The following is a 27593-nucleotide window of genomic DNA, read 5'->3' as shown; positions in this document are numbered from 1 at the left end:
GAGGAAGAGAAGAGTCCACCAATAATTTTATTCTATTTGCTCTTTGTGTGATTTCAGTTTGCTTATACTACACACAACACCAGGGTGTAATGCTTGTGGTGGAAGAGCTCGATTATTCCTTGTTTTGCCAGCAGTGCACCAAAACTGCCATCTATGAACATGTGAGAGGAATTATTAAAATGATTCCGCTAACAGCCCCTATATAATATTTTTAATAACTGGCAAGAACTGATCAATAAAAGATAAGTGTGCCAGAAACAAGAGAAATAAAGGTGAATTATTGTTTTGTGTGTGTGTGTATAGTAAGGGAACAAATTGATGGTATGATACAACAGGTATAGAGTAGAATCTGCATGGTGAAAATTGTAAAATAAATTTTTTCTGCCGTAAGCAAAGCCAATGTTTTGTGAAATCATCATGCAGGTTCATCATCTCTGCACATACTTTTGTCATAGTGTGGCAACCTATTTCAGAAATTGTTAATCTATATTTTCTAATCTATTCATCATCTTTTCTGCATCAATTTGGGGCAATTAAAGAGATTCCGACAAGATACCCAACTTTTATTTTAAATCATGAACCATCTGCAAATTGTTAGACAGCTTCATGAGCCTCTTAGTAAACAGTTCAAATTCCAGCAGGTACATAACTCACATAGAAAAAATGCTGCTTTATTCAGTAGCATCATTACTGTTGAAAAGAAGCATCTTGAGAAAACCTGGGGCCTGAAGTTTAAGGGTTAATTCAACCAGGCTATGAAGTCTGTTCTTAGAAAATAAATGAAGTTCAATGCCAACACATAAATAATAGTTGACTTTTCGATAGATTTCCTGAATGGAGTTTACTGGACCATCAATGTGAAAACTGATTTCTTAAAATCACCACTGAAAACATTGTGCTGAAAAAAATCAATAATAACAACCAGATTGTTGCTAAGGACACTTGCTTAACTTTCTACTGGAAAAAAAAATCAGGGTAAATTTTTCAAAAACTTATAAAGATGGCAGCAGAACCAAGTTGGGGCAAAAATGTAAGAATCCCAACCGTAGTGAAAAGAACTGAAAATATTTTGTTCATGATTTTTATAACTGTTCATATACTGTGAGAGATCTTAAATTATTTTAAGCTGCTGTTTGTTTTCTCACTGTTAAATATTCCACAATTCTGTTCCAAGTCCTGTTGGAGGAGGGAGGCAGTGCTGTTGTCATACAAAGTGCAATCCTATGCAGGATTACTTGAAATTAAGCCACAGGTTATAGGCCCACAGCCTTTAAGTACAGGCAGGAACAAATGGCCACTGTAGAACACTTAAAGTGAATGCAGTTCCCATAAAGCAACACATTTTTAAACACAGGGGAAAGGAAAAGACAACTGATAATTTCTTTCTTTCTTTTTCTTTCTCTTATTTTGGCCTCATTAAAAGCACAAGGAAGAAGCCCAACTGACAGGCACAGTTAGTTAGATTTCGGGTAGAAATTCCTTCCTCAGTTGAAGTTCTTGTGGCACCTTCAAAATAAAAAGGAACACAATAAAAAGGTTGCTTTAGAAATCATCCAATCCAAATATGGGCACAAGGATCCAAACATTTATTTTATGAACCAATTAACTCACAGTGTTAGAAGTGGAAAAATGATTATTATGCTAAGATAAACTGATCAATTAATTCCTACAAAATCTGTAACATTTTGTTTTGTTAAGATTCATGTATATATAATAATACAATATAAGAATAATTTTATTTAGGTTTGATGGTAATACTCTACTTCACAACTCCAAATTGTACTCTCCTATTATAGGTAGTCATCAATTTATGACTGTAGTTGAGACTAGAATTATTTTAAGTTGTGCAGGTCATTAAGCAAATCATCACATGACAAACTAGATTTTCTGACATTTTTGTGGCAGCCATTAAGTGAATCCACATGGTCGTTAAGTGAATGCCACAGTCGTTAAACAAATCCATTGTCTACAATGGCAATTTTTTCCCCCTGGAAACTGGGAGTAAATGCCATCTGGCAAAAAAGTCATAAATCAGGGTCGTATGACCACAGGACACTGCAAATGGCTACAAATGTGAGCTGGGCGCCAAAAATGGATCATATGCACAGTTGTTGGAACTTTGAATTCTGGTCATAAGAACATTTGGGGATACTTCGTAACATCAGCTGGTCATACATTAAGGAGTACTTGCTTAACAGAGCTGAGAAGTATTTCAGATTTAAAAGGGAAAACTTTCTTTGGAACATGGTACCTGTGGGCAACTCCTAAAACTAAATACATAAAGCTTAGAGTGGAAGAGCGATTCTTAGAAAAGATGCATTTTGCTGAATTAACTATAATTACTTAGTATGTTCCCAGCTACCCTTGATTTACCAGCAAGCGGTGCAAACTAAAATTTTGGGGTCTTTTGAAGATCTATTATTCTGAGATGCACACAAATAACTGATCTCTAAGCACATGCTTCAGCACCTTTTCCATGAACCTGAGCTAGAAAAATATAAAGAACAAAGCACATTTTCAAAGCTGACAATATTATATACACACAAACACATTCATACTCAAACTCTGAATTAAAAATGTCTCACAATATTATGAGTAACTTTTGTCACTTTCTTTACAAAACATCTTAACTTGGACTTAAGAGCACCCAACATAGCATCGTAGATGTATTCACATCCCTAATGAAGCAAATCCTTGTTTTAGCACATAAATGAAGCTTCTCAAAATCATTCTTCAGAACTCAGCAGTTTTAAAAAAGGACAGAAACCCAGTCTGCCAAAAGCTTTACATCAGAAACATAGAAGAACTTTTACATTCTATTAATAGCAATACAATATTAATATATTAATTCCTTTAGACTGTTCTAATATTGTCCAAAATATACATCCAAAGGTACAGCATGATGCAGGGCACCTTTGAAGGAAAGCTTGTGAACAAGCTTTTCTTTATGGCTACCACTGATTAAGGAAATAGAACATTTTGCAACATACAGTAAATGCAGCAGAAACATATAATAAGCCAGTTTTAAAAGACAAAACATAATCAAATTTATGATACTGAACGGTAAATTTCAAGATGTAGTTTTAAGATGAAATATTTGAAGAGAAAATTTGCAAAAATATAATTGAAATATCACTCTTTTCTAATTAAGTCCACATACTTAAGATTTAAATCAGTCCATGTTGATGTTATTGCTGTATCGCTAGTTGATATACTTTATTAAAAAACAATTCTTCTCTCTTGCTTCCAGTATGGAAAATCTATAAACTGCACATTCTTGGGCTTGCTGACTCTTAAATGGTTGACCTCAAAGGAACAGTAATATTGGTTGTCCTTGCTTAACGACGGTAACTGGGACTAACTAGTGCAGTAGTAAAGCACAATATCACGTGGCACAATATCACGTGGCACACAGTTACCGTCGATAAGCAAGGACCATGCAGCTCATTAAGCGAGGCCCTCAAATGGCCGTTGACTTCTAACCTCCTGCCAGCTTCCTCCATTGACTTGGCGAATGGGAGGCCAGGAGGAAAGGTGAAAATCACAATCACATAAAAATGCATGACACTGCAACTGTTGGAAATCTGGGTCCGTTGCTGAGCGGCTGGATTGTGACCACATGATTGTGGGGGTGGGGGGCACTGCAATAGCTAGAATTTCAAGCACCGGGTCTTGTTCAGTGCTGTTACAAGTTTCAACAGTCACTAAACGAGTGCTTGTTAAACAAAGACTCTATTGTATAGTTTATACTATTTTTAAAAACATATTTAAAAAGAAAACACATGCACACACACAGAGTCCACGGCATGCCCTTAACTCCAGCATTTGCTGTATTGGAGCAAAATAGGCATGCTCTCCCCTCATATGCATTTTCCAGATAGACAAAAACTTCTTGAGAATACAAGGAGGAAAGACAGTGGAGGAAAGCTCTGGTTTCTTTTATTCTATCTCAAGGGGCTCAGCTCCCTCTCATTATGGACATGTTGGAAACTGATGTCTGAGATGCCATTTGTGATTTTTGTCAGTACTAAATGTCCTATTCCAGAGGTCTTCAAACTTGGCAGCTTGAAGACTTGTGGACTTTAACTCCCAGAATTCTCCAGCCAGCATAGCTGGCTGGAGAATTCTGGGAGTTAAAGTCCACAAGTCTTCAAGCTGCCAAGTTTGAAGACCTCTGCGCCTATTCCATCCTTTTGTCAATGCTCTGGATATTTGGCTACATAATGTTAAATAGATATTGTATTTTTTCTGTTTTAAATTTTTTTTTAAAAGATCGGTCCTTTTGCCTTCTTTTAAAAGTAGGGGTAACTATTTTCTGTCACACATCTTACAAGTTACTAGGCCCCGCAGATGATGCTACAGAGCTTCCTATTCCATTACTACCTTTGTTAGTCAGCTAACTAAGGTATGTAGGAAGCACATCACAGTAGTAATGGGGATTTTAACTACCCTGACATCAACTGGGAAACAAACTCTGCACCAAGTGGAAGATCCAACAGGTTCCTAACAAACCTAGCAGACAACTTTGTTTCCCAAAAATAGAGAAGGCGACAAGGGATCAGCCATATTGGACTTAATTCTCACTAACAGAGATGAAATGATAGAAGGTGTTGAAGCTACAGGAACCTTGGGGCAAGTGACCACGCAATATTGGAATTCAACATTAAGCAAATACAAGTAGTAGAACAAAGTCAAACTAGAGTCTTGGACTTTAAGAGAGCTAATTTCAATAAACTTAGAGAGATCTTGAGAAGGATTCAATGGATGAGAATCCTCAGGGGGAAAACAACTCAAGAAGCTTGGGAAATTTTGAAAAGTGAGATTATAAAAGCACAGTCTAACACAATACCAATGAAGAAGAAAATAGTAGATCACAAAAGAAACCAGCATGGATGCATAAAGAACTATCTGACAAATTGAAAGACAAAAGGACAAATATAAAAAGTGGAAAGAGGGCAAATAACTAAGGCAGAATATCAGCAACAGCCCGAGCCTGTAAAGATGAAGTGAGGAAAGCTAAGGCTCACAATGAACAAAGGCTAGCGACAAAAGTAAAAAATAACAAAAAAAGCTTCTTCCAACATGTTAAAAACAAGAAAAAAGTCAAGGAAACAATTGGCCCATTGCTGGGAGAAAGTGGCAAGAAGATGACAAGCAACAGGGAGAAAGCAGATCTACTTAACTCACATTTTGCATCTGTCTTTACACAAAAGGAAAAAACAATCCAACCTATCAAAAACAGCACTACAAAAAACAGATTAGAAACACAAGTTAAAATAAGGAAGAAAATGGTAAGTGAACACCTGTCTACCCTAGACGAGTTCAAATCACCAGGACCGGATGGATTACACCCCAAGGTTCTGAAGGAACTAGCAGACGTGATTTCAGAACCACTGAACTATATCTTTCAAAGATCCTGGAGCACAAGGGAGCTGCCAGAGGACTGGAAAAGAGCTGATGTAGTTCCCATCTTCAAAAAAGGGAAAAAAACAGATCCAGGAAACTATAGACCTAGCAGCCTGACCTCAATACCAGGGAAGATTCTGGGAAAGATAATCAAGCAACGAATCACCGAACACCTAGAAGCAAACAAAGTAATAACCAAAAGCCGACATGGGTTTGTCAAAAACAGATCATGCCAGACTAATCTTATCGCATTCTTTGACAAAATTAGTAGACCAGACGAATGCTGTCGATGTAATTTACTTGGACTTCAGTAAAGCATTTGATAAAGTAGACCATAACCTACTACTAGATAAAGTAGAAAAATGTGGGTTAGACAGCACCACCACCAGATGGATTCGTAACTGGCTGACCAACCGCACTCAACGTGTAGTCCTCAACGGAACTACATCCACATGGAGGGAAGTATGCAGTGGAGTACCCCAAGGCTCTGTTTTAGGCCCAGTACTCTTCAACATCTTCATCAATGACTTGGACGAGGGGATAGATGGGGAACTCATCAAATTTGCAGATGACACCAAGCTGGCAGGAATAGCCAGCACTCCAGAAGGTAGGCTCAAGTTACAGAAAGATCTTGACAGACTTGAACATTGGGCGCTATCTAACAAAATGAAATTCAACAGTGAAAAAGTAAGGTTCTACATTTAGGCCAAAAACAAAATGCACCAGTACCGTATATGTGGTACCTGGCCCAATAGTAGTACCTGTGAGAGGGATCTTGGAGTCCTAGTGGATAACCATCTAGATATGAGCCAGCAGTGTGCAGCAGAATAAAGCTGCAAACAAAGAGATTGCAACATTTTAAGAAGGAAGGAAGACATGAATCGACATCAACAAGACCTGAAATCAGGGCAAAGTGAAGGAATTTCCACAAGCAAGGCCCGGCTGAAGCAAATGCATATGAACGATGGGAATATTTCAAGAATGCTGTTTATAATACCGCCTTGCCAGTATTTGGTAAGGAGATCAGAAAGACACAGATTGGTTTGAAGCCCATTCGGAGGCGCCGACACCAACCATTGAGGAAAAAAGAAAGCTCTAATTGCATATAAAGCCTGTTCCAGTGAGCACAATTTACAGGTTCTGCAAGCTGCTCATAGCAAAGTCCAACAGACCACCAGGAGATGTGCTAACAATTATTGGCTGCAGCTTTGCTCTCGGATCCAGACAGCAGCTGACACAGGCCACATCAAGGGGATGTATGATGGCATCAAGCAGGCCTTAGGTCCAACACAGAAGAAATCTGCCCCTCTGAAGTCTGCTACAGGTGAGGTTATCGAGGACCGAGCACAGCAGATGGCACGCTGGATGCAGCACTACTCTGAGTTATACTCCAGAGAAAATGTGGTAACTGAAGAAGCACTAAATAACATTGAGTGCCTGCCTGTCTTGGAGGAGCTTGACAGTGAACCAACTTTAGAAGAACTAAACACGGCCCTGGATTCCCTTGCTTCTGGCAAGGCACCCGGAAAGATAACATCCTTGCCGAAGTTCTGAAGGGCTGCAAAGAGAATATGCCCCCTGAACTGCATGAAATCTTCTTTGTTGGAGGGAAGGCGGAGTACCACAGGACATGAAGGATGCAAATATCGTCCCACTCTATAAGAACAAAGACGACAGGGGTGACTGTAAGAACTATTGTGGCATCTCTCTTCTTAGTATTGTAGGGAAGCTGCTTGCCCGTATCGTATTGAAGAGGTTCCAGGTGCTTGCAGAGAGAGTCTATCCAGAATCACAGTGTGGATTTTGAGCCAACAGGTCCACTACTGACATGTATTTTCCCTTAGACAGCTGCAGGAGAAATGCAGGGAACCAAGACAGCCACTTTTCATAGCCTTCACAGATCTTACGAAGGCTTATGACTTGGTTAGTAGGGACGACCTTTATAAAATTCTCCCTAAGATTGGATGCCCACCGCAGCTCCTCAACATCATCAGGTCCTTTCATGAGGAAATGAAGGGCACTGTAATTTTTGATGGCTTAACATCAGATTCCTTTGACATTCGAAGTGGAGTGAAGCAGGGCTGTGTCCTCGTACCAACTTTATTCGGGATCTTTTTTGCTGTCATGCTGAAACATGCTTTTGGAACTGCAACAGAAGGTATTTATCTCTGGATCAGATCAGATGGAAAACTCTTTAATCTCTCTAGATTGAGAGCAAAGTCTAAAGTCCAGCTGAAATGCTTACGGGATTTCCTCTTCGCTGATGATGCTGCGGTTACTGCTCACTCTGGTGAAGACCTTCAACAACTTATGGACTGTTTTAGCAAGGCCTGCCAAGACTTTGGACTAACAATCGGCCTGAAAAAAACACAAGTCATGGGTCAGGATGTGGATTCACCTGCCTGTATTACAATCTCTGCACAAGAACTGGAGGTTGTCCATGGCTTTGTGTACCTCGGCTCAACTATCTCTGACACTCTCTCTTTAGATACTGAGCTGAATAAACGTATTGGTAAAGCAGCCACATTTTCCAGACTTGCAAAGAGAGTATGGTTTAATAAGAAGCCATACTGACGGAACACACAAAGATCCAGGTCCATAGAGCCTGAGTCCTGAGCACACTGTAGTGAATCTTGGACCTTTTAAGTATGGTAGGAGAGAAAGTTGAACACCTTTCATACGTGCTGCCTCCGATATATTCTTGGCATCACCTGGCATGACAAAGTTCCAAATAGCGCAGTCTTGGAATTTGCTGGAATTTCTAGCATGTATACACTATTGAAACAGCGACATCTATGCGGGCTTGGGCATGTCGTGAGAATGGCTGATGGCCAGATTCCGCAAGATCTCCTGTATGGAGAATTAGTGCAGGGAAAGCGCCTTAGAGGGAGACCACAGCTGCGATATAAGGATATCTGCAAGAGGGACCTAAAGGCCCTGGGAATGGACCTTAACAACTGGGAAACCTTGGCCTCTGATAGTTCAGCTTGGAGGCTAAAAACACAGCAGGGCCTTCTCCAATTCGAAGAGACACTTGTTCGGCAGGCTGAGGCACAGAGGCAGTCCCGGAACCAGCGAAATCTGGGGGATAGACAGGGAACAGAATGTATGCCCTTAGTGTGGAAGGGATTGCCATTCTCGAATTGGCCTTTTTAGTCATACCATATGCTGTTTTAGGACCTCTTTCCAGAGCACGATACCATAGTCTTTTGAGACTGAAGGATGCCAATGCTAGACAACTTTTGAGAAAGAAGAGAGATTTTTCTATGAGCAGTCACAATCTGTCATGACAGCACAAAAAAGCATGTCCCTTTCAAAAGAGGAAGAGAAAATAACTAACAAAAACAAAAATAATGAAGAAAATAGACTGTAAAAACAGAAGTTCTGTTAAACCTTTTCATGTGATATGAAAAAGGCCAAAGGAATGTCTCCTTAGAGAAAGGTTTCTTACTACCTTATGATTCAGTAATGAGTAGGTTATATCACTTGATCCATCCATCTTATTTTAATTGATGGGAGTCTCTAGACTCCTGATGAAGATTTTACAAGAAGACAACATGCATAAGAAATAATGATTTTTAAGGTATCTTGGTTCCATCCCATTAAAAGAACTTTACCTTGGGCCTAGAAGCCCAACTAACAAAACATTGGTAGCCAAAATTAATAATCTGCCAGTCTTTTTCTAAACCATCTGTAATTTCAGAACTATTTTAAAAAGAAACAAATTGCAGAAGTTGCAATGAGACGTTACAAATTTGCAGGCAACTGTGGTTAAGCTCTCAGTTTGGAGTTATAGCGCATGGCACATCTGCTGACATTTCTTAACGACTGTAGTAAATTAATAAGCATTATTGTTAAAGACTAACTTCCATTCCTTTTATGATTGCCTACTCCACCAATAGCGTAGCAACTGGCTTCTGGTTCATGTTTTACTTTTGTTATATACCTAAAAGTGCCATTGTAAAGAAGCTATGTCTTAAAGTCAAATACAAGCTGTGGGGAAAGGGTTTTTTTTGGGGGGGGAGGGGGGAGAGGATGCAAGGAGGTTCAAGAGATGCATGGCATGGGCCAGGGAAAGTACATGAGGATGAAAGGGATAGCACAAGAGGTGGGGGCGTGGGTCAAGAAGGATGGGTGAGAGGCAGGGCATGGATTGCAAAGGGTGTGCGAGAGGCGGGGCATGGGTCATGAAGCACAGTGTGAGGGGGTCAGGAAGAGAATCAGGAAGGGTATGGCACAGATCAGGGAGGTGCAGCAATGGTTGGGGAATATTCCCCTAAGCATAAGCACAGAGGGACTGGGGAAGCTGCTCAGATGAAGGAGACTTACCCCAGCAATTTACAACCTTCCATGTTGGCTTCCCCACTGACTTTCTGAGGTAGCCAGCAGAGGAGGTTTTAAGTAACAGCCAGGAGGATCCAGGGCACTTCAACTGTGTGAAACAGTTGCACAGCGCCCAGTCTGCGAGGATGACCATAGGGATGCTGCAAGGGCTGGAATGACCATAATATCATTCATTCAGCACTGCTATAACTTCAAATAATCACTGAATGAATGGTCACAGATAGAGGATGGTAACTATAGTCTAGTGAAACCAGGAGCACACTGTTCTGTATGAGTAATAGGGGTCACACACATAAACACAAAGAATGGTTACCTTCTAGAATCATAATGACTTCCATAAGATTTAACTGTAAAAATGAAAAATGCTTTTTTTATAATCAGAAAGAGTATACATTTAGTCTATTTTACATTAGTAACAGTTCAGCACTCCGACACAAACATTTAAATGTTTATGAGCTACTGTCTATGATCTAGAAACAGCACAATCAGATTCTTGCCATAAGCAATAGATTAGGGCCAGATCTGCTCTTTCTAAAAGCCTAATGCATGCAAAGGTGATTTCAAAATATTGGCATATACAAGTATTGGTGCAGTCATAGCTTCTGCATGCCAAATATGCATTTTCTTATGGCCTTCAAAGTGAAACTCTGGATTGATTTGAACAAAATACTGGGCATGCGCATACCTGCCTAACTGCAGGAAGAATCCTCTGTAGTCCTACATCTAATCTCACAGATTCACATCAAAACAATCTATAGCTCTGTTGGGAGACATTTAGGTTATGTGAACTTGAAGGTAACTTTTCAACTGTGGGTAGAAGAGGGTTATTATAGGAGATGCTAAGAGATCAAGAATCCTTGTAAGATACCAAGCAGCATGAAAACATGTGGATTAACGTGTCTTTCAGATTCAGTTCTAGCATCCTCAGTTAAAACAGCATTAACTAACATTGTTCTCATCAGACCCTTTCTAATCTCAAGAGAAATAGGACATAGTATTGGGATGAACTGCCTGAAGCTGCACAAATTAACTTTTTAACTTAATGTTAGCCAACCAGGAACAACAGACATGCACTCTTTATGTAGTAGCACAATCATGTAGTTATTGAACTGAGAAGTGTAGCAAGATTACATGATGCATAGATAATACAGATTTCTCATTTACAGTGAAGTTAGTGATTGCCCTCTAGATTAGAAGCAGATTATACACACACACACACACACGTATGTATGTATGTGTGTGTATACATATATATATATATACATATATATATATATATATAAAAAAGCAGACCTCTGCTAAATAATTAGTAAGAGCAATTGCCAGCTGCCTCTATTTCACTCCAGATTATAAGCATTTGACCATTAGTTCATTAACGTGAAAAACATTTTAATTCAAATCAGTTTTATTTAAATAGTAGCAAATATTACAACATATGAACTTACAGAGATTGAATTGACAGAAATATCATAATATACAAATTCTACACTTTTGCTCCCATTCATTATAAATAGCTATCGCATCAACCTTGAAAGAACAATCCTGTGGCAGTCACATAGAAGATTCCGAAATGAAAATAAACCTCAACTGGAGTAACATTATAAAACTCTTCAAACCATTTCTATTTGGTGGTATTCTGATTTGATCCCCATGCTTGATGATGTTGGAACTGGCATAAAAATGCTGAGGGTAAAACTGTTATTCTACTTGGGATACATTGGGGGGATGACAATGCCACCCCTGTATTTATAGTCTGTTAGGGCACAGATTGGTTTACAGAAAAAAATCATATGCAACTGAGTCACAGAAGATATTCTTCAATCTAAAACACCGTTCCTTCATTTTTTGTTGATACCACAAGCATGGGCATAGTGCAATGTTAACATTTGTCCTGTTCACTCACTCCCTTAATGCAGACCCTTGGAAATGGATTTAAGATTTAAAATTTCACAAAGATATACGGTATCATATGGTGCTTCTATTGATACAGTGCCTCAAGGCCAATAATTATCCTTTAAGGCATTGCTTAAAATTTTCAAGTTATGGTTGCATGCTAGAATTGCCTTCATCTCAAATATATATGTTTGGTCTAGCTTGAGATTTTTAATCACAAATTTATTGTTCACGGTCATAGGTAGAAAAATTATGCCTACAGGATAAAAATAAGAACACATTATTTTGTTCTAAGCGGACAGTCATTAAGTTTTACATTTTCATTATAAAAAGAAAAATCATTGCCTTGAGTTTTTATTGAAATAGAAAGGTGACTTATAAATATAACAATAAAATACCCAAAAGGTCTTCAATCGCAACTGTCTTTTTAGGTTTATTTCCTTGATCCCAGTTGTTATTAGCCTTTCTTTTACCTCCATCAAAAAAAAAAAAAAAAAAAGGGGGGGGGGGCTGTCTCAGATTTTCTGCAGTTTTCATGTTTTTCAAACTGACAAGTAACTTTAAAAGATGCAACTATTGTCTCTTGATCCAACACCAGGACTTTGCCTCTATTAAGAAAAAGGACACACCTTCATGCACATGTCAGGCATTCTTGCAAGGTAATTTTCCAGCCAACCAAATGTGCTTTGATGTTAATTAAAGAATGTCCTGCTAAGAATTAATAGGCAACTCCAAGGAGACCAAGGGAGAGCAGGTGGCAGGAAAACAACATGGAATAATGGACAGTTATACTCACTACTTTTTATTTCTAGGTTTTAGTTCTTCGACCGCATTGCGCAGAAAGATATAGTTTTTCTTTTGGGGATTATAGAATTCATGCCCCTGGGGAACAAAAAGGTTGAACACAACATTACATATAAACCTGAATAATGGCATTATAAAATTAGGTGCACAATATTTGTTGTATTCAATTAGATTTTTTTACTGAGCAATAATTAATGCTATAAAAACCTTTAGCCCAGAGTAAAGACCAGTTGTTGATTTAAAACTTTATGTGAAAATATATATCTGAAAATCTGTTTAAATATCCAGGCAGGGGCATTAAGAAATATTCTGTTTGCAAGAGAAGTTAAATTCAGACTGTCAGCTAAAAAGCAAGATTGAAGAGAAACAAGATTGAAAAGAATAAAACAATTCCTAAGTCACAGAAATTCCAATCCCAATTGTTGTTGTAATTTGAAGACTACCTGAAGTTCTATCACCAATAGTTCACCCTAAGGAAAGGAGAAATTATATGTATTTGTTTATAATAAAAAAGAATAGATCTATTTATACTATGGATAATGTACTAATTTTTCCAATAATCCTTTGTTATCCATCAGCAGAATATGTAACACAACTGTAACAGATCTATAGGAGGTTTGGTATTTTCACCTTCTTACCTGTGCCACTTCAGTTAAAATTTGCTATGAAAACTTAATACTGATTTTCTACTTGGTTCCAGGTCTTGCACCACTTTAAGATGGAGTTCAGTGGCATCAAAATGTTGAAGTGGAATATCATGAGAATTCTTTTCTGAATCATGTACTATGCTTAATGCCTATCATTAGCAGACATCTGAAAAATAAGTTTTTCCTTACAAAAATGTGGTTGGTATTCTGGAAGATTTCACATTTGCTAATGTAGTAGCAAATCACAATATTGTCTTATTAGCAGTTATACAGGTAGCCCTCACTTAACAGCCACTGTTCAGTGACCATTCAAAATTAGGACAGCACTGAGCAATAGGTATTTATGACTAGTTCTTGGAGTTGTGACAACTGCAGTGCCTCCCTGATATTGTGATTGAAATTTAAGTGCTTGGCAGACTGTCTTCATTTATGATCTCAGGGTGTGCTTCAACTCTCCTCACCCACCTATCTCCCCCCGCCTTTTCTGGCTGCCTTGCACTCCAATGCCCCTGCCCTGCCCCCACCCGACCACCATTTCTTCCTCCTTTTGCTGATCAGATGTGTGTGGCATGGCCCTTCCTGAGGCAACTGCTGGCTGTGTGAGGCCTTCCCAAGGGCAGGAGTGAAAGCAAGTGCAGATGGGTAAGAGAAGCACCAGATCCTATTCTAACAACCAGAACTAAGACTACCAATACTACTGTCGCTAAATGGCATGGTCATATTTTGCTCCCATAGTTTAGAAATGGAAAATCCAGTTCAATTAGGGTGGGTAAGAGAGGACTACCTGTATTAAAACTCCTTTATATTTTTCAACTACTAAGCACTCCCTCCCAGGCTGAAGGAAATCAACAACTGGCGGATGACCTGAACGTGTTTTACTGCAGGTTTGAAAGGAAACTACAGCCACCTATCTCCATAACCCCCATCTCAGACACACCAACAACAGCAAAGCCTCCTACAACTGACCTCATCCCATTGGGTTCACAACCTCTAGCGATCACAGAAAAGGCAGTACAGGACCTATTTCACAGACAAAAGCCAGGAAAAGCTCCAGGCCCAGACAAGATAACTCCTTCTTGCTTAAAAGTCTGTGCTGACCAATTGGCCCTCATCTTCACCCATATCTTCAACAAATCACTAGAGATGTGCTATGTTCCTTCTTGCTTCAAATGCTCGACCATCATCCCAGTGCCGAAGAAGCCTACTATCAAGGAACTGAATGACTACAGACCAGTTGCTTTAACATCTGTAGTCATGAAAGCCTTTGAAAGGCTAGTGCTTTCCTACTTGAAAACCATCACAGATCCACTGTTAGACCCCTTGCAATTTGCATATTGAGCAAATAGATCAACAGATGATGCTGTTAATATAGCTCTGCACTACATCTTACAACATCTTGAGTCTCCAAAGACCTATGCAAGGGTCCTTTTTGTAGACTTTAGTTCAGCATTCAATACCATCATTCCAGACATTCTTCTAACTAAGCTAAACCAGCTACAGGTACCGGAACAGACTTGTAAGTGGATCACAAGCTTCCTAACAAACAGGAAGCAGCAGGTGAAGCTAAGCAAGATCACATCAAATACCTGTACAATTAGCACAGGGGCCCCCCAAGGCTGTGTGCTCTCCCCACTTCTCTTCTCTCTGTATACCAATGACTGCATCTCCAATGATCCATCTGTTAAACTACTGAAGTTCGCAGATGACACAACAGTGATTGGTCTCATTCGAGACAATGACGAATCCGCATACAGATGGGAAGTTGAACAACTAGCCTTGTGGTGTGACCGTAACAATCTGGAACCGACCACACTAAAAACTGTAGAAATGGTGGTAGACTTTAGGAGAAACCCTTCCATACTTCCACCTCTCACAATACTTGACAACACAGTATCAACAGTAGAAACCTTCAAATTTCTAGATTCTATCATATCGCAAGATCTAAAATGGACAGTTAACATCAAAAACATCATCAAAAAAGGACAACAAAGACTGTTCTTTCTGCGCCAACTCAGAAAGTTCAAACTGCCCAAGGAACTACTGATCCAGTTCTACAGAGGAATTACTGAGTCTGTCATTTGCACCTCTATAACGGTCTGGTTTGGTTCTGCAACCCAACAAGAAAGACACAGACTCCAGAGGATAATTAGAACTGCAGAAAAAATAATTGCTACCAACCTGCCTTCCATTGAGGACCTGTATACTGCACGAATCAAGAAGAGTACTGTGAAAATATTTACAGATCCTTCACATCCTGGACATAAAATGTTTCCACTCCTACCTTCAAAACGATGCTACAGAGCATTGCACACCAAAACAACTACACACAAGAACAGTTTTTCCCCGAAGGCCATCACTCTGCTAAACAAATAATTCCCTCAACACCGTCAAACTATTTACTAAATCTACACTACTATTAATCTTCTCGTTTTCATCACCAATCTCTTTCCACTTATGACTGTATGACTGTAACTTTTTGTTGCTATCATTAAGGGTTAAATTGCAACCTATGACCATCATTTGTGTTGTAAATGTTGTACCTTTGATTTATTTTTTTCTTTTTTATTTTTCTTTTATGTATACTGAGAGCATATGCACCAAAACATATTCCTTGTGTGTCCAATCACACTTGGCCAATAAAAATTCTATTCTATTCTATTCTATTCTATTCTATTCTATTCTATTCTATTCTATTCTATTCTATTCTATTCTATTCTATTCTATTCTATTCATTATTAGAGATCTCACTGGAAGTGTGTTCCAATTGTTAGCTGCAGCAATGGAGATGTTTACTTTCAGTGCACTGGAAACGCTGAATTTTCCTAACAACTGCTAGTTGATAGAAATTATCTTAAGCAAACTCAATTACCTTTGACCAGTCATAACTAGAAGCATATGCAAATATGTTGCCATTATGGTTGAAGCAGCAAGCAGATATTGGCTGGTCTAGCTGTTCAGATGTTTTTAGCTTTGTCCGCGCATCTTTATCCCAGAAACTGAATCTGCCATCAGACCCCACAGTTGCAAGAGTGCCATGGGCAGGATGGAAGGCAATCCCATTTACCTGTTAAAATTAAAACATAATTTGAATGTTCACATACTGTCAATAATGAAGATTGAAGCCCCACCTTACCAAGCTTATAATTGAAAAAGTATGAGGAAAAAAAAATGAAACAGGAAAAACAGTAACTATTTTCACAACCAGATGACTTGTATCCTAAAGTACAGAACAAAAGCTGTGTAGTTGTGGCACAAAAAAGGTCTAAATAATAGCTGCACTTTACTCTGCAACAATCAACTTCGGATCCAGTTCTGGCACTTTATTTTAAGAAGGATTCATAATAACTGGAATCAGTTCAGTTAAGTGAAATAAGTATGAACTGGAAACCTAAGAAGGACAGAAGGATCTGAAAATATTTAACCTTGGGACAAGATTAAGAGGCATATGGAAGCACTCTTCTAATACTTGAAATGATATATCACAAGAGAAAATCAAGATCTGTTTATCTACCATTTCGGAATTCCACCAAATAATGGATTTAATATACAGGAAAGCAAAGCCCAAGTGGGTTTAGGAAAAAAACAACCGTTCCTAACTTTAAAAGCAGTGTGATAATGGCTGCAATTATTAAATACAGTGGCCTCTCCTTGCTGGTTGCAGTCAAGTGGAATGTAGACAGTTATCTGTCAGAGTTACTTTAGGCTTCCCATACTGACATGACTGGATTCAGACAACACCACCTTCGAACAACGTGATTCTTAAACAGCCAGTATCCTTCACAATTGTCTTAGTAATCTGAGTTTAGATTGAGCAATATATGGTAGGCTGCCAACTGCAAACTCTGCTTTAGACAATGAGAGACAGTACTGCTTTCCCATATGGGGTGGTGATTAAAGCACTCGCTTTCATTACTTTTCTTACCATCATATTTTATTCTCGCAAAACAAATGATTGCAATTAATTTATAAGGGCAAGAATGAAAAGTGTGCTTAGGAGCTGTTAGTCAAGTAATGCAAGCATTTGAAGTAGGAAGGGTTGTTCTTTTCATTTCCTCAAGCTGAATCATAATTGCTTTACCTGTAGAATTTAATCAGAACCAAGCCATACTGTAACTTCTTTTTTTTTTGTAGTAGCTAAATTCTGAATCCTTCTTATCAAATATACTAGAGTTTGTCAGAATAGGTTTCCACTCAGATGTGGGATATTAAATGAAAATGTACTGAGAAAACATTTTTTTTTGCAATTTATTATAAATATCCATTTTCTCCTTTAATTTGTCATAGAGGAAAGTTAGTACGCAATGCACAAAATACTTACTGCATAGATATCCTGAGGCGCAGATGTGTTTGTACCATTGGATCGATGGCATTTGAAGGTAAAGTTGTCTTTGGCGCTGAAAAAAAATGCATTCCTTCATTTCACACTGCATGCAAGAGTGTTATTCTAAAAGCCTGCACTTCTTGGCATTCAAAAGTAAACAGCAGACCATTTCCAAATACTTACGGATTTGGTGGGTTAATATAATGAATGGCAACTCTTCCTTCGATGCTTCCAAGGGCAAAGCCTGTTGGTTTGTTCACTTTGTCTTTGAAAATAGCCACACAGCGATGCTAAATAAAAGGGACTATATTTTAATCAGGTACTTTCATATATGGCAGTTACAGCTTTCTATTTATCCCATTAGGAATAAGAAACCAATGCTAGCATTACAGGTAGTCCTTAACTTACAACAGCTTATTTAGTGACTCTTCAAAGTTACAATGTCACTGAAAAAGTGACATGACTGTCATCCACACTTACAACCATTGCAGTATCCTCAAGCTCAAGTGATCAAAATTCAGTTGCTTGGCAACTGACTCATATTTATGACAGCTGCAGTGTTCCTGGGTCATGTGATCGCCTTTTGTGACCTTCTGACAAGCAAAGTCAATGGGGAAGCAGATTTACTTAACCGTGTTGCTAACTTAACAACTGCAGTGGTTCACTTAATTGTGGCAAGAAAGGTCATAAAATGGTGCAAAATTCACTTAACAGATGTCTCTCTTAGCAACATAAATTTTAGACTGAATCGTGGTCATATGTCGAGGACCATCTGTTACAATTAAAAACAAGCCATACTGCAGAAATCAAGAAAATTCAACTTACCTGATGTTTAAGTGGAGAGTCTATCCTTCTAAATTCAGAAGGCTGATTCTCTAACTGGTAAACTATCAAGCCCCTTTCTGCAGTAGCAACAACAGCCATGGGATATATCTAAAACAGGAGAAATTGTGTGAGAGTACAGACTGAGAATTTTCAACTTTCATTTTATAGTTATGTAGTAAAAAGGTTATGTAGTAAACAGGAAAGTATTTGATACAAAATTCAATCACGTTTTTTTCCTGCAGTAACCATACATCTATTTCATTATCATAACACATAATACAAATACCGCTAATTACCACAGTATAGAGAAAAGACTTGATAGTCAAGTGTGGCATGATTGTAACTAATCAAGGCCCGAAGGCTTCTGAAATTCATCTTACCACATCGGCACAATAGCATCGTTCAGGCAACTGCAGCGTCATCATTGGAGTGGGGGTTCGTGTATCCCAAAACTAAAAAAAAAGTTCAATAAGGCCTCAATAAATTCTTTTATGTAGCAGCAGAATGATAATTCATCATTTCACTTTGAAACACCTCCAACCTCTAACTAAAATTGATTCAGGAAATATGTTATAATGAATGTGGGAGACAGAAGATACAAATGAGTAAATGGTTGAATAAGTCATGCTTGGGCTCAATTCTCACTGAAGAAATAAGGATCAATTTTTTATATTGGAATTTGATATACTTAAGTAAGATTCTTTTGGTAGAACTCTCAATATTGACTTCTCTACCATTTGAAGTACTTCAAGCATGGCCCAGTTTCTGAAAATGTACATTTTTATCAATACAGATTATTCTCTGGAGCATTCATCTGTATTTTTTATGATTTTAAAAAAAACTGTATTTATGTCAGGATACCAAATAAATTAGGGCTATTTGCTTGGAAGCTCATCATTATTGTGTTCATCTATTTTCTTCCAATTTTCTCATCTGTTTGCTTGTAGTTTAATTTTTAATCTGCTGCATTTTTAAAAAGCATTGTCAAAAATAGTGTTACAAATGTAATAGATAAAAACAATTGCTTCTAACTGTAAAAAGTTCAAAGTATTTCATATATATCCTTTATAATATCAAGAGACAGATTGGCACTAACTGGGAAAGAATATGTTAAATGGATATTATAGAATAGAGACTTCCCGAAATAGACTGATACTTGAATCAACCATTAGATTTCACCCTCAAGTTCATTCACTTGGAAATAAATCTCACATTTACAGGAATGCATTGCACCTTACTCTACTATGGACTAGCAATCATTTTTCCATAATTATTACACAGAATTACAGAAAACTTTTTACCCATTAAAAAAAAACCTATAAGACTTACCTTCAATGTTTTATCCCAACTTCCAGTCATCACACAACTATAATTTGGTGCTTTAATCCAATGGACGGTCTTTACAGGAGCTTCATGCTGAAGAATATATTTAAAAGAATTCTTGAATCACTTCCCAATCATGCAATTACAGATTTCATTTTTTCTATTAAAAAAAAATCATTGGCCTAAGCCTTGCCTCTGCAGTGCTTTTGGTAAGGCTCTTACTTTTTTCTTCTGCTCTTCAATTTAATATAGACTTGTTATGTTTCTGGTCCCATTAAAAACACATCAAGTTTTAATTCAAACCCACAGATCTCACTTCATTAGCACTAAGTTCATTATATTTCAGTCAGTTCATAGTTTTCAAATATCTGGAAACCCACCTCACAGAGGAATAATGTGAAAAGTGTATATTACATTCCAATGAATAACATACAATCAATTTTTTATCCCACTTAAGAAAAAAAATCTTAGCGACAAGACTGTGTGATCAAAGCATCATGTATAATTTCTTCATTTAAAATTTTTGCTTTTGAACATACCCTAAAATATTTACAAAGGTTTGTGTCCTTTCTTAGAAATTAGAATTAAGTGAGGCCAATTCATTAGTATACATCATTGGTCCCCAACCTTCCTGACTCCAGACTGGCAGCGGTGGGGATGGTTTTGCGCATGCAACCTAATCCTGCGCATGTGAAAATGGAGCTTTGCATGCTCTCTCGTTTGTACAGCCTGGTTCCCAACAGGCCACAGACTGGTTCTGATCCACAGACCAGGGGTTGAAGACCCCTGGTATGCACAATCATTCCGTTTGAGTATTCTGCACTCTGCAAGGAAATTTTTAAGTATTGTTTCTAACAAGCTTCTCCCCCCCCCCGCCCCCCATTTTGTGGAAGAAATGTTCATCAAAATCTTTAGTGTTACATTTTTTACAAAGAAAACAATGTCCATTTGAAAATTGTACCTGTGCGATTTGTATTGCTTGATTACTGTTAAGATCCCACATTTTGGCAGTTTTATCACAGGACCCTGTGAACACTTTACTTCCGTCCTATTAAACAACAGAGAACAAAACTATGTATTCCATAGTGCCTACTGAGAGTGGAGATATTTGAAAAAGAAATACAGGTAGACCTCGGTTACAACAGTTTAGTTAGTGACCATTCAGTTACAATGGCACTGAAAAAAGTGACTTATGATCGTTTTTCAGTTACGACCTCTGCAATATTCCCAGGATCATATGATCAAAATTCTAAGAATTTATCAACTGCATTGATTCACTTAACAACTGTGGAAACTGTAAAAAGGGACAAAACTTATGTAACAAATATCTCAGTTAATAACAGAAATTTTGGGCTCAATTGTGGTCATAAGTTGAGGACTACCTGTAGAGTAATTTTTAGTGGTTAAACCTCTAAAATGGGGTTGCTTTTCTCATTCCAGGATAATTTCCTCCACTAAAGAAATTGCTTTCAGACAGTGGTTTTGATCTCACACTCCTCCTCCTCTGAAAACCACTATAAACCTTTATGTAAATCTCTTCTGAAATAATGAACGTACATCACTCCAGCAAACATCTAGTACTGGTCCTGTATGCATCTGTTGGGCTTTTGGAATAGTTTGCCCGTTATCTTGGATTTCCCAACAACGAACCTGAAATAAATAGAGCCATTTGTAAATATGAATGAAATAGCACTTGGAATGTAAATATTTTACCCTGTCTTTTTCACAATGAAGTACATTTAGCTTTATAAAAATGCAACAAGGTGTTAAGATTAAACTATCGACCAAACAGCTCAATACAAGGCCTTTGAGATCAATTTATATAGCAACTGGGCCACACTTCTCTTAGTAGTTTTTCACTCCATGAGAGAATGTTTCATAAATAGAAACCTGAAAAAAGTTGTTTTTTGATGAAACAGATACCAGCTCATTGAAGCCCAAGCAACAATAACATCTTGCTCCAGATTTAGATATTGTAAAATATCATTCTACTTTATTGCATATTCAGAAAAATTTAAAATCAATGACGTTTGACGAAATGAATTCAATTAGCTCAGTCCTGAAATTTTTACCTTTCCATTTTAATACTATGAGAGATTTTGTTTTGATACCTTTAAAACAAACTATTAAATTGCAGCACTTCTTTATTGTTAATACTTTTTACAAGCTCACTTTGTCTTATAGAGATAGCATGCAGTTACCTTAACCATTGCCCATTAATGGATATCACATTTTGTCTGCTAGATGCAGTCATATTCCATGCAGCAAATGCAGGGAAAGCTGAACGCATGATATGCCGCTATCTATTTTCATTTGTTACTTACATCATTTGCCCATGATCCTGCAATAAGGAAATTACCCGGCAATGTTGGTGGGCTGAAAGCCAAACAACCTATGCTGTCATCAGGTGGGGAAGTAACTTCAATATCCTGGAAAAAAGTCAAAGGTAAAATGTGTTGTAAACACATACCATGCACTTTTTAAAAATTCAATTAAATCCAAATTGAGTCACAGCTACACTTCTACAATGGGAAAAAAAACCTTAGAAAAGATTTTTAGAAAAATAAAATTATAGTTTGCTTCAATAAATATCTGCATTTAAATCTCATCATTATATTAAAAATGATATACTACAGAGAACATAATCGCATAACCTAAAATTGATGTGTTTTGTGATAAAAAAATAAGAACCTATTCAATATAACACTTTATAACATCAATATAATACTCTTTCTTCCCTTCCTTTCTTTTGTCAAAGAACCTATTAAATCATATATAGCTTTCAAGGTTTGCATACTTGAAAAGTGAAATGGAAATATGAAAGATCAAGTTCTTTTAAAAAAATAGCTGAGATGTCCTTGTGTGAAGTCCAAAGCACTTTTTTTGTGAATATTCTTAAGGGTCTACAACTGTAGTAACTATTTGAATGATAGTTCTAACAGCTACTTTATTGAAGTCTTAAAATCTCACAGCAAAAAATGCATAAACCTAAACCAATATTTGAATTCAGCCAAAGGAATTATACATATAAACTAATAGGCAAACTTGCCATCTTTTGAACTTAATAATTTTCAAAATATTTATGTGATGTGATTTAGTTTTTCTCATGGCATCCAGTGGCTTAATACCTTCATTGGGTTGTGATTATCTGTAGCAGTGCTGCCAAACATGCTGGTGCCTCCAGTTCCAAATCCTGATGTTGACCCAAACAAACTCATCTTGGTCCTGTTATAAGAATGCAAATGAATTTCTGGAAGTTATTTATTATACAGGGTGTTCAAAAATCAATATAATATATTAAATAAATAACTCTTGATAATATAGGCTGCTTTTATCATTGAAAAGAGTTTATGCAGAAATAAATGTAAAAACAGCATCAACACATGCCTCTTTTTTCATCTGCAGTTACTCTCTAGAGTCTACTAGACAGATGATATCTGCCCTAGGCTTAAGGCCTTTCCAGCACATTATCATTTAGGGTATTTGGAAAATCTTTAGTCTGAAACCTTATCAAGCTTTAACTTCAAAGTTGCTTTTTTGTGAGATTCACATGGGCTTAAGCACTCCAGTATCTTCTACAACATATTTAATCTGTGGTTTATACTTTCAACTGAAGTTTATTTAATCTGTATATACTGGCCACATTATCTTTTTATTTTTAATATGGAGAGGAGCTTCCTTTACAAATTTTAATGTTTCTTAAAATACACTACATTACATTCTAAGACAGCCAATAAATAACACTTCACTGAATGGAACATGTCTGTGGGCAGAATCATAAGGGTATTGTTAGATGCGAATTAGTTAAGAGCTACTTTGGTGCAGGGATTCAGGTGCTGGGAGATAGTGAGTTTGAACAGATCCCACCCACTCCCTCCACTCTGGCCCTGCCCTCCCCATGTGTCATTAGATTTTAATGTTTGCTTTTAATTTATTTATGTTTTAATGTATATGTATAAATGATTGTGAGCCGCCCAGAGTTACCTTGTGGTAAGATGGGTGGCCAATAAAATAGGAAGGAGGGAGGGAGGGAAGAAAAAAAGGCAGGCAGGCAGGCACTCTTAGGCATGTCCCAAAGGTGCTTTTAGGCAACTGAACTTTCTTCGTTTTTTTGTTTTGTTTTTTTAAAACATTTCACTTCTCATCCAAGAAGCTTTTTCAGCTCTGACAGGATAGTGGGAAATGGAAGGATTACAGGATTGCAGAAGAAAAATTGGGTGACTTCTGGTCAGCCACTCTCAACCAAACCTACCTCATGAGGTTGTTGTTGTTGTGGGGAAACAGGAGAAGGAGTATTTATGTTTCTAGTCTTGAGATAGATCCATCCATCCATTTATTTTTTAAAACTTGGCAACTTTTAAGATGACAAGACCTCGAATCCCAGAATTTCCCTACACAGCTACACAGGCTACACAGGCTGAAGAATTATCTTAAAGTTGCCAAATTTGAAAAAGAAAAACACCACCACCTGATATAGCTTTAGGTAGTAGCAGCGTGTCCCATTGCATTCAATGGGCTCGTCCTTCAAAACCGATGTGGATGTTGCTATCAGATCATTCCGGTATGGACTCAGTAGCACTCTCAACAGCCGGATTCTGGGTTTCCATGGGAACCAAAATGTCCCGTTGGGTGGCCAATTTTAGTTCAGAAAGTCTCTTTTCAGCCTCAGCGAGAGTTCCCCCCACCACCCCGCAAACCCAGCCCCTTGCCTGACGGATGGACAGCGAGGACCCAGATCCTATCTGTCTTCTCTTCTCTTCTCTCCACGAGTGGGAACTGCAGGTCCAATAACCTCAAGTAAGCCGGCTGGGAATTATGGGGAGGGCGGTCCAACGCACCGAGGACGGGATGCCGGTTAAGGGAAAGAGTACGACCGACTAGGAAGCGGTAGAGGGCGGGCAGATACTCTCTTCCGATCAGAGTTAAGGAAATAAGGGAAGCTATTTAGCTCTACCGGTAGTTTTATCGGCCCGCCATCCGCCCCAACGGTCCTCAGAAAAGGACCCGGAGAGCGAAGCAGGACAGAGCCCTGGCCGACCTTAAGCCGCCTCGCCTACTTCGGAGACCCTTTTCCGGAGAGGAACTTTATCCAAAGAGGCAGACGCGCGACTCGGGCCGGCCGGGAACAAAGAAACAAATATTACACCCACCTATCAATCCTCCACTTCCCTCAAGCCAGCATGCCGGTCAGGACGGTTGGGATTGTCCGCGAAGCCTAGGCCCTTCTTCACTGCGCTTGCGCTAAGCCAGGTCTGTTTCTCATTCGTCAACAGCAAACTGGCGGGTTAATAGGGGGAGGGCGTGACGTGTCAGCGTTGGTCCATTTCGTTGGGTGGGCGATATTCTTGCTGAACGTGGTGTAAAAGTAACCGCCCAAACTTGGGGTCTCGGCGTGTGCTAGATGCTCACCCTCTCACGGTGAAAGGCTCACCCACTCAGCCTCCTGACCATATAGCAATAGCATATATAACATACCGCTTCACAGTGCTTTAAAGCCCTCTTTAAGCCAGGGGTCTCCAACCTAGCTGGCTGGGGAATTCTGGGAGTTGAAGTCCGCCAGGCTTAAAGTTGCCAAGGTTGGAGACCCTTGTTCTAAGCAGTTTACAGAGTCAGCCTATTGCCCCCAACAATCTGGGCCCTCATTTTACCAACCTTGGAAGGATGGAAGGCTGAGTCAACCTTGAGTTGATGTCCCAAAGGTGCTTTTTCCAGAGGCAACTGGACTTTCTGGATTTTCTTTGAAGATGGTCAAAGAAAAGAAGATAGCTGAAGAAGCTTCTTAGATGAGAAACGAAACTTCTTCAAAGAAAAACCAGAAAGTCCAGTTGCCTCTGGAAAAAGCACCTTTGGGAAACCATGACTAGGATGACTAAGAATCGCCATAGACAGAGGACGACTTCCGGTATCCAGCGGCAACGGACGTCTGGAAGGCTTCTCCTGCCTCCAGCGCCCGAATCCGGCCGCCGCCGAGGCCCTCAGGGGCCAGGTGTTCCGAAAAGGACACCTGCCGCACGGACGGCTCGCCAGGGGTCTCCCAGCCGACATACAGGACTGTGGGGACCGATGCTGGCGCGTCCTAGGCTCGGCGGGGTTTGGAGGCCACAGGCGCGGCCATTATTTTGGTGTCGCCTGGGCGCTGTGCCCAGTGACACGGGGCATTGGATTTATAACTGCAGCAGCCTGGTGGTGAACAGGGCACGGAGAAGAATTGAGGAGGAGAAGGAAGGGAATATCGGTGGCGTGGTGGAGTGCTCCGGTGCGGGGGTTTTTCTCCCCTGCGGTTGGAAGAACACGAGTTATTCTGGAGAGGAGAACTTAAAATAAGAAGATTACGGTTTTGTGGAGCTCTGGAGAGAAGAGGTGATGGAGAAATTTAGGAGGGAAGGTTTGAGGCCCCCTCCTTCTGGGGAACAGTGGTGGCGTCCAGCTTCCGCCTTCACTATGAGAATTTTGATGACATCACTTCCCTTCGCCTTCCTGGTTGACTAACTGTACTCTGGACTCGTTGCTCCTGTGTGTGCCCCCTGGTGGATCCGGAGGAAATTACAAGGATACTGTGCCTGCCTGACGATTTTGTATTTTTTTTTTTTTTTAATGGCAAAGGTCAGAGACCAACTGCTGGAGAGATGGAAGAATTTTGGAAAAGTTATGTAATATGGACAAGAAATTGGATGAAATAAGAGCAGAAATTGTGACTATCCAAAAGGATTTAAAGGATACTCAACAAGTTTCAGCAGAAAACAAGCAGAAAGTGGAAGGTTTGGAGGGTGAGATGCGGGCAGTGCAGAAAGAGAGGCGACAGGCAATGCTGTGCTTGGACTACAGATGGATAAAATGTCTTATTTCCTTAGGTTTCAAAATTTGGAAGAAGTGGACCAAGAAGACTTGAGAGATGTTGTGACTAAATTGTTGGGAGAATTTCTTGGGAGAGGTGTTGATTTCATGAATTGGGATGTGGATCGAGTTTATAGAGTTAATTAGCAATATGCACGCATGCAGTTCCCAGAGAGGTTCATGTCAAATTTGTGAGAAGAGGCGAGATGAAATTCTTAGAAAACATAGGAGTGGGGCACTGATTTACAGGGGCAGGAGATAGCCATTCTGAGGCAGATTCCCAGACAGGTACGTGAAAAAGAAAGAAATATTATTTTTGTCAAGCAAATTGTACCAGAAGGAGTGGGCTTCAGATGGCTGATGCCAGAGGATTGATGATTTTCCGGGAGGGCATTACGAAAAAATCAGTACAATTGCGGAGGCTACGGCCTATGTGGAGGAACACAAAGCCCTCCTGGAATCAGATGACCCAGGAATTGAAGAAGGGGAGGTTATAGATCATGGGGAGGAAGCGGCTGCCGCTGTTGCGGCCCTGGAGTTGGGTCAGGCTGAACCCAGAGTTCTGAGATCCAAAACTAGGAAGTGATAAAGATAATTGGGATTGTGTTGGTTTTCCTTATTCTCTTTTATACGATATTCTGTTTATTCTTGACTCTTCTTTATTACGTATTTAAAATTTGTAAACTTAGCTCCTTTGTGTCACCTGCTTGCCATATGGCTGTTGTATGTGTTAAAAAATTTGAGTAAAATTCTTATTTTAGATAAGAAAAATGAAAATTTACCATACCTGAAATGTATTTATATAAACCTTTCTTGACTAATAAAAACTTTTTGAATAAAAAAAAAAGAATCGCCATAGACACTTGGGTTGGTGAGACTCGAACTGCTGGCAGCTATTTAGCTCTACCGGTAGTTTTATCGGCCCGCCATCCGCCCCAACGGTCCTCAGAAAAGGACCCGGAGAGCGAAGCAGGACAGAGCCCTGGCCGACCTTAAGCCGCCTCGCCTACTTCGGAGACCCTTTTCCGGAGAGGAACTTTATCCGAAGAGGCAGACGCGCGACTCGGGCCGGCCGGGAGCAAAGAAACAAATATTACACCCACCTATCAATCCTCCACTTCCCTCAAGCCAGCATGCCGGTCAGGACGGTTGGGATTGTCCGCGAAGCCTAGGCCCTTCTTCACTGCGCTTGCGCT

General features: G+C 39.1%; 1 protein-coding gene across 6 annotated transcripts; it reads right to left on the bottom strand.

Moving 5' to 3' along the window:
* Positions 1 to 548: 548 nt before the first annotated feature.
* Positions 549 to 24843, bottom strand: RAE1 (ribonucleic acid export 1). Of its 6 annotated transcripts, none has more exons than XR_009154682.1 (14): positions 24714 to 24843; positions 22692 to 22788; positions 21888 to 21992; positions 21121 to 21213; positions 20525 to 20611; positions 19570 to 19656; positions 18621 to 18692; positions 18241 to 18348; positions 17599 to 17705; positions 17413 to 17488; positions 15964 to 16158; positions 12440 to 12525; positions 2374 to 2487; positions 549 to 1506 (listed from the first exon to the last, which is right to left on the bottom strand). XR_009154682.1 is itself a non-coding variant. In XM_058178856.1 (14 exons), the coding sequence occupies exons 2-13, from the start codon at positions 22779 to 22781 to the stop codon at positions 10094 to 10096; spliced, it is 1110 nt and encodes a 369-aa protein (XP_058034839.1). In that variant the 5' UTR covers positions 22782 to 22788; positions 24714 to 24842; the 3' UTR covers positions 549 to 1506; positions 10064 to 10093. The 6 variants fall into 6 exon arrangements, 5 of the variants coding, with proteins under 5 accessions (XP_058034839.1, XP_058034840.1, XP_058034842.1 ...); XM_058178856.1 differs by lacking the exon at positions 2374 to 2487 and adding an exon at positions 10064 to 10097 and having other exon boundaries at positions 24714 to 24842; XM_058178857.1 differs by lacking the exon at positions 2374 to 2487 and having other exon boundaries at positions 24714 to 24842.
* Positions 24844 to 27593: the final 2750 nt, after the last annotated feature.

This window comes from Ahaetulla prasina, chromosome 3 (assembly GCF_028640845.1).
Source record: "Ahaetulla prasina isolate Xishuangbanna chromosome 3, ASM2864084v1, whole genome shotgun sequence".
Taxonomy (NCBI): domain Eukaryota; kingdom Metazoa; phylum Chordata; class Lepidosauria; order Squamata; family Colubridae; genus Ahaetulla; species Ahaetulla prasina.
Note: the sequence above shows the minus strand (reverse complement) of the source record. Positions and strands in the feature narration are given on the sequence as shown.

What these genes read in the sequence shown, in the direction of transcription:
- RAE1 (XM_058178856.1), bottom strand. Translation starts at nt 22,781, where the DNA reads ATGAGTTTGTTTGGGTCAACATCAGGATTTGGAACTGGAGGCACCAGC. An exon ending in ATAATCACAACCCAATGAAG is followed by an intron (nt 21,993 to 22,691) that starts GTATTAAGCCAC and finishes ACTTTTTTCCAG; the next exon opens with GATATTGAAGTTACTTCCCC. An exon ending in ACTCTCCACTTAAACATCAG is followed by an intron (nt 17,706 to 18,240) that starts GTAAGTTGAATT and finishes CCTTTTATTTAG; the next exon opens with CATCGCTGTGTGGCTATTTT.